Raw genomic sequence first — 12,692 nt, 5'->3', positions numbered from 1 at the left:
TTTATCGTCAGTCAAATCAAATGAATTTGGCAGTCGCTTTCCGAAAACATCATTCATTTTTCTAACCGCGAAGCAGAGCACGTAGCGGTAGCAGCAGCAGAAGTGACATAAGCGGCAACGACGGTTACGGGCAACGAGTTTCAATTTTGCAATAGTTATAGCCAAAATCATTCAACTGGTTCGGGCTTCTCAATGACCAAGGGGGTTTCAGCTCTGCGGAATGCACGTATCTGCATGCACTTGGTTTTGGGTCCAGACCGTGGAATTGCTAGAACGGCCGACTTTTGGATGCCGGCCAGTTTCTTTTCCTTGTTCAATATCTTGAGCGCTTCCAGTAGCGTCTTCGGGACAGTTCTAGCTCCAGAGAGAACGACTAGCGAATTTCTGAGATCTTCGTTAGCCTCCACAGATTTTTGTGCTCAACGGTCAATGGTTGATACTTGCAGATTCTGCGACCATGTCCTCCAGATTGCGATTCAGTTGAATGTCGATGTCGATAATTAGGGACGAATGAACTGCAAAGTTCAAAGCCTCTTTAAAACAAAGAACTGGACAAATATACTAGAATTTAAGAAAGATCTATCATGTCAATAAGTCAAATAATTATTACAAAGCAGTATTTGCCGATTTGATATCCACTACACACCGCTCTTTATACAGGCAAACCTTTTTATGTGCGGGGAATAGGGACCGCACAAAAAAAAAATCGAGCAAAACTTCACCAGTAGTTTTCAAAAATCGTGTTCGGTACACATTTTGGAAAAAAACCTTTTTTGTGCGGTAGATAGGGACCGCATAAAAAAAAGTTTCCCCCAAGAAAATAACTCAAATTCACACAGTTTACCGTTCAATTTCCTTTTGTTTTTCTGCTTTGTGATGGGACAGTTTGCCTTTTCGGTTGCGCGTGGCTGTTTTATGCTTTTAGTTGCATGTCGAAACGTATTGCTGTTAGAAATCATGTCATGCAAAAACTTAGAAAAACTTAGAGCATTTGATGGGAGGAGGGGAATGATTTCAGAAATGGACAATTGAGACGCAAATATGCTTTTTTCGCACTGAAATGCATATAAACCATCGAAAAAAAAACTAAATGGACGATAACTTCGTCAAATATGCTTCTTTTCATATACCGCATAAAAAAACCGCACAAAAAAATCGCACAAAAATAAAATCGCTCAAAAAACCGCACAAAAACAGGTTTTACTGTACAGGGAAACTTCGATATAACGTATCCTCGCTATAACGTCACTCGATATAACGTACACTACTCTCACCATTTAGAGTTCTTCTGGACACTCTTCAACGAAAATATGTCCGTCGACGAAGAAAGGGCCAAATGAGGAGCGATGGCTGCCCAATCGAAACTATCTCTACAAACATAACTGTTCTCATATATACAAATGGCGATTTGTGGTTATAGAAATATAACCTCATGAACATTTTCCGCCATTCGTTTTTTTCTATGCCTGTAGTAAATCATATATACGTATGATATTAGTTGTACACAGCGTCGCCAGTTTAAACTGGATTCTTCCAGTTTTTTTCCTCGATCCAGTCAAACAGTTAAACCCTAAAATCTTCCAGTTTTTTTCAAATATTGTCCAGTTTTATCCAGATGTTTTTATATGATTTCTTTATTTTCCCAAGTTTTTGTAAAATGAATTCACGATACATAAAAATTATCCCTCCCTCACCCTTCCTGTTCCTTGACCAATTTTGTTTTTTGATATTTTTAGTTCGATCGATCCAATGTGTATTTAGCTTGGATTGATCTTTTTTTCGTACACACCCTCAGTGTTATTTTTCTCCTGCTCACAACACGGTTAGCGCGCAGAGCGTGTGGTGCCTACCCAAGCAGCTACAATGTCTTTGAGTTTATATAAATATTAAATGTTCTAGGTTCTCCAAAACATTCTGACGTTCAGACCAATTGATCTACCATTTCAATCACGACTGGTGCAATGTTCATAACTTACCCAAAATGATTCATAGAGCCCAAATGCTATGCTGGCTTGGAGTTTATATAAACATCAGATGATAGAGGTTCTCCAAATCATTCTAAAGCTCAGAAAATCAAAGGGTCAATGTGTTCCATCAACTTTGATTGATTTGAATATGAAAACCAAGTAATCTTCCTTCCGTTCACAGGCGAACCAGCCCAGGAGGCTGAAAGCCTCTCAAATAAAGAATCAAATAAAAAAATCCTTCCGTTTACATTCGTTTACACCAATTGAAATGACGAAATGAAAATCCGAACATCTCCGGACAACATGGGGGAAAGATTATCTTTAGGTAACCTGAAAAGGAAAACCTGTACAATTAATTGGACCGGCTGTATATCATATTATTCATCGCATCTTTTTCAATCGAAATACAATGGCAACGACAGACTCCATTCTCGACGGTGGAGAGTTATTATTGGGATAACTAGAAAGATAACCGGAAGAACTCTAAAACCAAACGGACCGGCGATATATCGAATTCTAATCTCGAAGGGGAGAATTATCTTTTGGAACCTGAGAAGCCAAGACAACTCCTATAAAACACGAAGATATGTTCCATTATATATCGCACGTACTCTTTATAGAAATTTTATCGTGGCAGAGCAGAGTTATCTTTTGGTAACCTAAGAAGGTAACCGAGAGAACTCCTCCTAAACCAATATTCAAGGCGATATGTTAAGTTATCAATCGCGCGTACTCTGTATCGAACTTCAATCGCGACGGCGGAGAGTTATCTTTCTTCAGGTAATAGTCATAGATAACAACTTACAATCGTTCTCCTTGTCGGCTTTGGATCCTCTGCTCTAGTTCTCAATGGTTTTTCTCGAACATTCTACTGTAGAAATCCGTCATTCGCCGGCAAAGGTTTTTTTTTATTTCATATTCTTCGTATTTTGATTTGTTCGAATGGTTATACAAATACTACATATAAATACTATATGAAGCTTCTAAGAAAATTATATTTCTCAAGCATTGGAATAAGCGAAAAAAATGTTTTTAGATAAATCAAAGACGATCTTCTTAAAATAAAACGATTTTACATGATCCTGTTCTCTTCCAGTTTTTTCAAGAGCAATCTTCCAGTTTTTTGAAAAAATATTATTGGCAACTCTGGTCGTACATGTATAAATCGTATATTCATCTAAACTATTTCGCAAGCATTTGTCATGTATGCATATCGCCTTCACTTTTGCATGTATATGCCAGTTAGGCGCTTCATATACCGCCCAAAACATGAGTTATATGACGCTGCATCTACGTAGATATTTGGTAGATATACGATTTAATGTTTTCTAGGGATTAGCAATACTGTTGCATAGCTGTTTCTGTTCAACTTCTGTTCAACACTGATAGGTTTCAGACACTGTACATCATTCCTTAAAAATTGTGCTTCCTCAAACAGACGATGTCGATGTTATGTTGTTCTCTTCTCTCTTCACGGATGGATACTTCTTGAATATGAATTCTTTACTCTTTTTTGCAGGATTATCAAAAAGAATCATGTTGGAAAAGTAAACACAACAATGAAGGAAATGATAGAAATGAAGATCAAGATGGACAGTGTAAAGTTAGTGATGGAAAAAGCATACAATTCACGTTATCTATCTTTCTATGTGCCTGTTTCCATTTCAGTTGTTCTCGCGGACGATAAACTTGTGTGCTTCGTGTATTTAACTACCTGTCCGTTTTACTCCCATCATATTTCCGTTTCACCGCATCACCAAAATTATACGGCATTGTGTCCAAGACATGACCGCTTACGACGTAGGACTACACATCCGTTTTATTTAATTTGCTTGTTTATCATTTCAGATATTGTTTATAAATGCAACGGAATTTCATAAATAATGTTTCGGTGAATTTGAAAAGGGTCAATGGCTTGCGTGGCTTTTTGGAAACATTTTTTTGCATTTGCGAGAACAATACACGAACTTGAAATACTCCGTATTTATCGCGCTACCCGTAGTTTTTTTTTCGAATTTGACACACATATTCGCCACATGCGATTCAAGAAGTCAAGCACAAAGCCAAACACTGGTGGCTAGAAGTGACTTGATATACACAAACCTAGCACTCGACTCAACATAAACTTATTTATTAGTATTATTGGCTTCGAAAAGAGACGATTGATAAGGTGCAGTTCCAGTTGTATTGCATAGTCAACCTCGGTGGAGACAGTTTTGCGACTGGAACGCGAAACTAAATCACACACTGCATTTCAGTAGAACAATATTTTTCCTTGTGAGTCGGCAACGATTACGTCTGCTTTGCCATGGCTCGGCTCGATGTGGTGGTTGCAATGCCAGATCCACAGCGAGTGAAATATTTGCTCAAGTCTACAGCTCAAAGGGAAAACGAAGATGACACAAAACGAGCAGAATCATCGATGTTCGCTGTTTTGGGTAGAGGAAGAGACTGAAAATTTTCCTCAGAAGAATGCAATATTTATACGCTTACTGTGCATGAGTGAAGTTAATGTCTCCAATATTCTCTTTTCGTTATCCCCATTGTTGTTGCTTTTCTAGCTTTTCTTTCTGTATAAGTTGTTCGTTATTAAGAGCACGGTTAGGTAAGCACACAAATGGACAGAACAAATGGGAAAATGAGAGTGCTTAAAATTTTCATCACTTTGAACCATTTACAGACTAGGGGATTGTATATATGTATAACATATTAAACAAATCTTAGAGAATTTTTTATTCGATTGGTATGCAAATCGTCAAAATCCGTTCGCAGCAAAAATAGTTATTAATGTTAACTTAATATCATAAAAACGTGACCTGTTTTCTGATTTGGCACCCTTAATGAAAGACGTAGTCCTACGTCAAAAAGAGAATCTTATCGGCCTGTTTTAATTCTAGTAAAAACAATGCAGAATACTTTCAAGTGAAGCACTTCGAAAAATTCTAAAAACAGTATACTAAACAGCGAAGTTTGAAGTTCTGCTCAACCCGTCCGTTTTATCCCAATGCTCCTGTTAAATACCAAGTGTGAAATTAAAATAAATTGAAAATTAAATAATAGTAACGCTTCCTTAAGTGAGGTTCATAAACACCCCTGCTAAAATCCCGCAAGTGTTACACACGTTACACATCAATACCAATACCAATGTTAGTACACAACAATAGTTCACAAATTACCATTGTTCACAACACCTATAAAAAGAACAGCATCCAATAAATCATCTTCTTTCATCTACTGGAATTCACCCGAGTACGTCGTCTATAGCAAATCCGAAATACAGTCCACGTTGAAGGCCGGTTCGCGAGTTTTATTGGAAGTTCGGAATTGGTAATTATCCTTAATTTTACAGCTCCTATATTATAATTTTTTGCCCGATTTATCTCACTTTTCGTGGAGAGTATAGCAATGTACGCGAAGCCTTGTAGAACGATCAAACTATTGCTGATTCAAAGAGAGACAAACATTAAAAACAGAAAAAGACATTATGCTACAGAAATTTATATAAATTGATGCAAATCAAAGTGATGGATAAGGTTTCCGTGAAGAACATATGCTTTGAACCTTTCATTCAGACAAAGAATCCGGCAAAAAACCATTAACGCAAATGTTCTACTGGATTGAACACACACGTCGAGTAACATCAGTGCATTTGTGCGTTATAACTAACGTATCATTGTCCGACCATGGTACCGCAGCCATAAACGGCCGTCAAATGGCGCTCCCGTACGGCATTGACCTTGGTAACAACCAAGAATGACTTATGGATCCAACGGCGCCCTCGCCGTACGTTCCTACGAAACCATACGCGTAGAACCAAAACCACACTTCATCCGTCCGTCCGTTAGGCAACATTTCAACTTACAAAGTAAATCATTACCGGCTCCGTTTCGTACCTTGATCTGACAAATTCAATGTAAGGAAAAATAAATCGATCGCAGTGAAATCAGCGAGCAACCGCAACTTGTGTGTGTCTTACTTTGTAAGCTGGCAAAACAGGTATCCATATCTGCGGTGAATTAAAATTCATGTCGTGACATTTTGCAATACCGTTGTTGTTGTTTTTGCTGCGCAGGGTTGTGGTGTAAAATATCACAACTGCCGCAAACGATTCGCAAGAGGGTAATCTGAGTAGTTTTGGTTTTGTATTTGCGAAACTTACATTTTGAATGTGTCAACGATGAGAGTTTTTGCGGCCAAGATCCAACTTTGAGATCTTTGAGTTGACAAGTGGTATCAATTAACATTGTCGCATGATTAACATTCAAACGCATTGGGATATTTATAATATCATATTGAAGTTTTTGCGGTCCCGAGTTTTCCACTTGTCGATCATAATGATATCGAGAATTTATTGTACACTAGCCAAACCGAATATACGTGCTTGTACTTTAGTCCATGCGATGAACTTAGGGTTGGCACAAACTGCTGCAATTCTTAAATTTAAGTCAAACTGTCTATGGCATCATATGACTGTCGTCAAACTCAGTTACCATAAGTCATCTGTATGCTCGTCAGCGAACAGGTTGAACCACCTTCATCTGAGTGGTGGCGTCGGACAGATAGTTAGTAGTTAGTGACGAGCGCGGCTAATGTTTATTCATAATTCAACTGGGGCTTTGGCAAAACGGATGACGTAAACCATTTTTGAGATATGCAATCTTCCTCCCGTAGATGATTAGACTTTCATGAGATTGACCGAAAATCGTCAGCAGTTTGGTGGATGTCATTTTCCAACAATCGAAAGTGATCAGGTGACCAGTGTGCTGACGTAAATGAGCCCGGTGGGATTGAAATCCGGAAGAAACTGAAAATAACCGGCTGCACGGTATGCAGTTCGAGAAGATGTTGTGCGAAAATTTTGGCTTAAAATAAACTAATTTTGTTTAGAATTCTTTGATCTCCTAAATACAACATTGGCGATGGAAGCTTCTTCAGTTATTATCGGGACGCACTTCTCAGCGCTCCTACTGGTCGGTTATGTAATATTTTCGCAGTAAATTCTTCGGAAAGTTTTGTTTCGGTGGAGAAGCTGGAATAAACACTTGAATTTTCGAATGCGCTTTTTTATGCATTGGTAATATTTAAAAACAATTTGAGAAGTAATAGTAAGTCGAGGAGAAAAAATATAAAAAGTATTGAGAAAACGTAAATCCAATCTGACTTCGCGCCAACCAAATAGTCCAAATAGTGACCAAATAGTTCAGGGATAGAAACGGAACACGTAAACCAAAAAAAAATTAACAAAGAGAATTCGATTTAATGAATAAACCGAGAAAAAAAAAACAATTAATCAAGCCATTTAATGCAAGCGAACACACAATATTATTTTCAGTAAGCTTCCTTATATTCGAGAAATTTCTTCTCCTTTTTCTTAAATATTTGCACACAACTATTTACAACTGGTAGGAATTATTTGTTCTAGCTTTTTATCTCGTTAATTATAATTCTTGTAATCTATATGAACAGGCTTTTTTTTACCAATGCCACTTTGAATCTCTGGCAACAATCTCTTACTTATATTCAGGAAACCATGTCACGTTTTTTATGGAATATTTTTAGCGTTAATTAATGTTTTTGCTGCCGTCGAATATTGATGATTTGCAAACCATTCGAATTAAAAATTCTCTGAGAATTGTTTGAAATGCTATACATTACTAATCCATAAATGGTTTAAATCAGGGGTTCGCTGCACTAGAGATATTGTTTTAGTTTTTGAATATCCAAAGGTACAATAAAATTAGCTTATAAGGCAGCGGCAAGCAGCGTTTTTGAGGTTAACGGGCTGTGGCAGCTATATTGCCACCAATTTTTTCAACTGTTTCATTATATTATTTTTTTTTATCAAAGATAATGTGTTTTTCCTCACGTAAGGATTATGTTCTCTGGAGATTGAGGCGATTCCTTGCCTAGTTGACACGGCCTCATAAAGGGTTGCCAGGTGTATTGTACAGAAATCTGGATGTTGGAAAATCAAAAGTCTAGATTTGTCGGGATTTTTGTCAACATTTTGTATATTCAATTGCGAATTTCATTGAACATTTTCACGAAAATGTCGTTTGATGTTTTTGGAAGCGGACACGGTTTGCTAACGAGTGATGACAATGAAGTGTCTTTCTGAAGACAGGTGAAGAAGGAGTTTGGATTGAGTTTGTCCGCAAGGGCCCTTCTCAGGACTAGAACTGCAAAAGTTTAAAGTCTCTATAATTCGACACTATCAATCGATCAACATTTTTACGTCTGATGTATAAAACATGGTTTAACAGTTATTTTTTCATCATATATCGACGCATTATACTTAAACTTGATGGTTGCAAGCATGTGTACCAAACCTCTTTCTCCAAACCAAAATATGACTACATTGGTTCATTCATTCGGAGAATATTCTGAAAAATCAAAATTGCACAGCTCTCTGGATTCCTCATCAATTGGCTGAATCATTACTCTGGGAACCAGATTAGGAAAATTTTCAGTAAGCGGTAGAATGGTCAAGTGATTTCACTACTCTGCTGCGTTCTAGGGCCCTATGTTATGCAAGTACACCACGAGTGAGACTCGATGTTGTACGGGAAAGGGTTAAATTCGTTGAGTAGATCAACAGATATTTTTCCATCGTTCACGTACTCCCTAATGAGTAGCTCAGCCGTTGTCCTAACCTACACATTTTCCAAGCTCTCGTAATTTTGTTGATCAAACGCAATTTTGTTCAGATTTCTTAGCGTTTGCATGAAAAAGCTTAGCGTGCGTAAAAAGTCGTGAAATGACCGAATGATGAATCGGTAGCTCCGGACTCTCACTTTGAAACAGCTCATTTATGTAGTTAATCACTTTGAGTATGTATGTCGACAATGTCAAATAAATTTTTAGTCAACGGATCGTTCAAAGTTTTGTAAAAGGCTACCACTTTGGCGTTCTCAACATGATTAATATATTTCACAAATCCAAAGTAGATTCGGAGAGCTTCATATCTGTCAAACACTCTTTGCACCACTGTTTCTAGTGAAAGCCATCTAGTTGCGTATGGATGCAGCATTTTCAAGGAGTTGCCTGGTGAAGTCATGTTCATTGCTCCATCAGCCCTGTAGCCAATCAAATAAATTTGGTATGCAATTTTGTCCATCTTGAATAACGAAAAACAATCATTCACGAACAGTATACCATCCTTCCAATTGAATAAACGTTACAATAAAACTAGCATTAACTAGTTCTCCACACCAACTCAATAAAGTCAGATGTGATAGCAGAATTTCCTTTTAATCTGGAAAAATCTGTACGAAGCGCGGTAAGTCTGGACTAGACAAAGGTCTGGATATCTGGGTGCTTTACAAAAGTCTGGAAGATTCCAGACAAATCTGGAAGTGGCATGGCCTCCTCGGACTGATGTCCGAAGCTATGTGAATGAAATTCACGAATACTACCTCTTTTATACCAACTAAACTAAACAAGGTGCAGAAGCACTGGATGTGAAAGCATAGATTGCTTTTGTGAAACAACCAATCAGAGTCTGGGATTTCCGTTTGGATAATGGTTGAGATTTTCCAATTGTTTGATAGTTGGTTTCATAAAATATACCTATTTTATTCGTTGTAATGAATTGTTATGGTGTGCCCACACTGATTGTCCCAAAAATCTCATGAATTCATCGTGAAATGACTGAGCAGTAAGCGTTTAAAATTGGACATTTTACACAGTGTGATCGATTTTCGTATTTCAATTTGTACTCCAATATGTTCCCGAAAAACGTAATCCTACGTCAAAAAATGCAAATAAAAAGCCGCTCTCACTTCGTGCCAACCATATAGACAATGTTTTATCAAATCAACAAACTTCTACTTAATTCCTCCCATCGCCATATTTCGGTTTCGATTTAGCGACCAATTCAGACAATCAATCATTTTGTGTGGGAAGCAAATCAACAGCACTTGGAACAAATGTAACTCATCGATCAATAAAACATGATCAGACCTCTCACGACAAATGATGCTTTCCACATATAGTAATGCAACCGAGCGGCGAGCGTGTCTCTCTGCTTACCGAGAATCCGTTGCGAAACATACACACGGTCCTAATATGGGTACTTACGATTGCGAAAAAGTTGAGCAGCGATTTGTTATTCGGCGCCCCTTGATCCGTTAGATACTCAGCGGCTGTTCGATCGGCGACTTTAATGTTCTGCAAAAGAATGAAACAGTAAAACAAAAACGGGCATTAAAAACGAGTTGTGTTCTTCCTGTAGCCACCTGTCTCACTGGCTGCCATTGAGGGTATGGTATCGAAATACGTATCACAACCTCACAAATAAGGAACTACGGACGGTTAACGGTTTTTATTTGTCGCTTTGTAGCGCATTGTTAATGTGATAACGTTGCAAAACCCATAACTTACCTTCTTCAATAAACAAGACAAAAGTCCCATACTCTGAGCGAGAAATATATTTGGGGCGGCAAATATTGGAATTCAATGTATCGTCTGAGGACCACGCGATAACAGCAATCCTTGTGATGCAAATGCGTGCCAAAACTTTGGTTTAAAGAGACACTCTGACGTTTGCGGAATAAAAATGCCCATGTTTACATACTCGAAGTCCCGAGCGATCCGAGATATCAAACGTACTCTCACGTTGATGAGAGCGAAGTTCTAATAATGGATACCCAGCTGTATTCCCTCTCGGGAAGCAGTTCTGGAAATACATTCGTATTTCTTGTGCAAATACACTGAAAACAGCGCAGTAAAAGACGGATGAAGAGTTCGGCTCACCACGGACAACGTATGGTTCTGTTCGATTCTTGGTTCAGTTCACTTTCTCGGTGTGTGCAAGGTTTTCCTATAACGGGTGTTTATGGTATGTGTGCGTGCACCACTCCGCCTGATCCACATGGTGGTGGGAAATTTCACTTTTAACATTGTTATTGGCGTGGGTTGTGGTTTAGCTAACAATCCCACAGATGGCGGGGAAATCAAGGCCACTTATTGATGCCACACGTTTTTTTTTGGTATCATCGGTATTTTAATTTCTGTAAACAATGTGGAATGCGATCTTCATATATTTCGGTGATCGGTGCGATCTAACGGTTGATGATTCATAATATTTTTCATTTCACTCACTTTTGTGGCGCATGTTGTTCTTGCTGGCGTTTCTTTGAAGGAATTCAGCGTTACGGTATTGTTTATTTTTCGTATATATCGGCAAGACGGATAGTGGTATACTACCAGGTGAGCCAATTCGTCAAAACTGTAAGAGTATGTAAAGTCACGAGATTCTTAAACAGATGGCGCTGTTGAAAATGAGCAAAATTCATTTCGAGAGGTTCATGTGTCACTAGCTTACGTGTGGACTTTCATGACATTTCGTTTATTTGTTCATAAACTACAGTTGTTTGAATGTCACTACCTGAGCATTCGTATAGAACAGGGGTGGCCAAAGGGTAGTCCACGGTCTACCGGTCGCTCGCGTAGGTTGATCTAGGATAGTGTCTCAAATGTTATGAGTCAATTTTACAAAGTATTTATATTGATCACAAAGAAATATATTACTGGTGAGAGTAAATATTAGGTTGGCAAAAAAGAAATTCATTATTTTCTCGATAGATGGCTGTCTTGATCGAATAACGATCAAACAATTTCAAGATCATGCCCGTTGTTAAGGTGACATTTCAAATTAAAAAAAAGCTCTTTAGCTGTTTTGTGTTTGTGTGTGTGTGATTCCGTTCAGGCATTGTTAATGTGAAAGATGCGCCTCGCACAGGCATATCCGTCGACAAAAATGTTGATAAAATCACAAAAATAATAGAAGTTGACCGGCATGTTGGTAGTCAGAGCATCGCCCAGAAAATAAAAATTGACCACAACACAGTTTCAAACCATTTGTACAAAGCCCATTTCCATTTCTTAAACGGATTGTGACTGATGATGAGAAATGGGTCACATACGACAATATTGTGCGAAAGCGACCGCGGTCAAAGAATGGTAAAGCAGTTCAACCGGCTATCAAACCAGGATTAACGACCAGGAAGGTTCCACTGTGTTCTTTCTGGGACTTGGAAAAACGTATATTATGAGTTTCAAAATGACCGAATACTAAATTCAGATTTCTACTGTCAACAACTGAACCGTTTGAAGCTATCGATTGACTAAAAACGACCAGAATTGACCAACAAAAGAGATGCCGTGTTCCATCAAAACAACGCAAGGCCACACACGTCTGCAAAGACTCGTCAGAAACTCCGGAAATCCGGATGGGAATTTCTAATGCATCCACTGTATATTAAGGGATTTGAACTTACTCTCAGATTCCATCCTTGCTATACATTCTATGGTTCAATTTTGTTGCGGTTCTTTTTGTACCGTAACAGTATGTTAGTGTTAGCGCATACTTATTTAAATGTATTTCTAAAATATGATTTAGGGAAAATTTATAGAAAATTTTACTCATGAAGAACGAACCCAAATTCGAAATATACACATAACTTAACATTTCCGTAAAATGAATAATGAAACAACAACTCTAGAGTGACAATCAATTTCATGCATCATCTATGCTTCACAATATTTATTTCTATCGTGCTAACAACGCCTTATTATTTCTTGGTAATTATGAAATATAATACTCTACTTGGGTGTATTTCCAATAAACAATAAATTCTTTGTGATATATCAAATGCCGATTTCTTTCAAACATACTCCGATATTTAGTAATAAAACATTGAGGAAAATAACGTTCTACCTATC

At 37.9% G+C, this 12,692-nt stretch overlaps 1 protein-coding gene across 2 annotated transcripts in view; it reads right to left on the bottom strand.

Annotated features, from left to right (window-relative positions):
* The window catches only part of LOC129777586 (inositol-trisphosphate 3-kinase homolog), a 32,758-nt gene that overhangs the window by 8,920 nt on the left and 11,146 nt on the right, over positions 1–12,692 (bottom strand). The window contains exons 1-2 of one of the 2 annotated variants that reach the window (XM_055783954.1): positions 10,350–10,679; positions 10,047–10,136 (exon numbers count right to left, since the gene is read on the bottom strand). In XM_055783954.1, coding sequence (XP_055639929.1) covers positions 10,047–10,136; positions 10,350–10,379 — 120 coding nt within the window. In that variant the 5' untranslated portion in view covers positions 10,380–10,679. Of the gene's footprint in view, positions 1–10,046; positions 10,137–10,349; positions 10,680–12,692 lie in introns of those variants that run through there. The other variant, XM_055783953.1, reaches the window with a different exon arrangement.

This window comes from Toxorhynchites rutilus, chromosome 3 (assembly GCF_029784135.1).
Source record: "Toxorhynchites rutilus septentrionalis strain SRP chromosome 3, ASM2978413v1, whole genome shotgun sequence".
NCBI lineage: Eukaryota > Metazoa > Arthropoda > Insecta > Diptera > Culicidae > Toxorhynchites > Toxorhynchites rutilus.
Note: the sequence above shows the minus strand (reverse complement) of the source record. Positions and strands in the feature narration are given on the sequence as shown.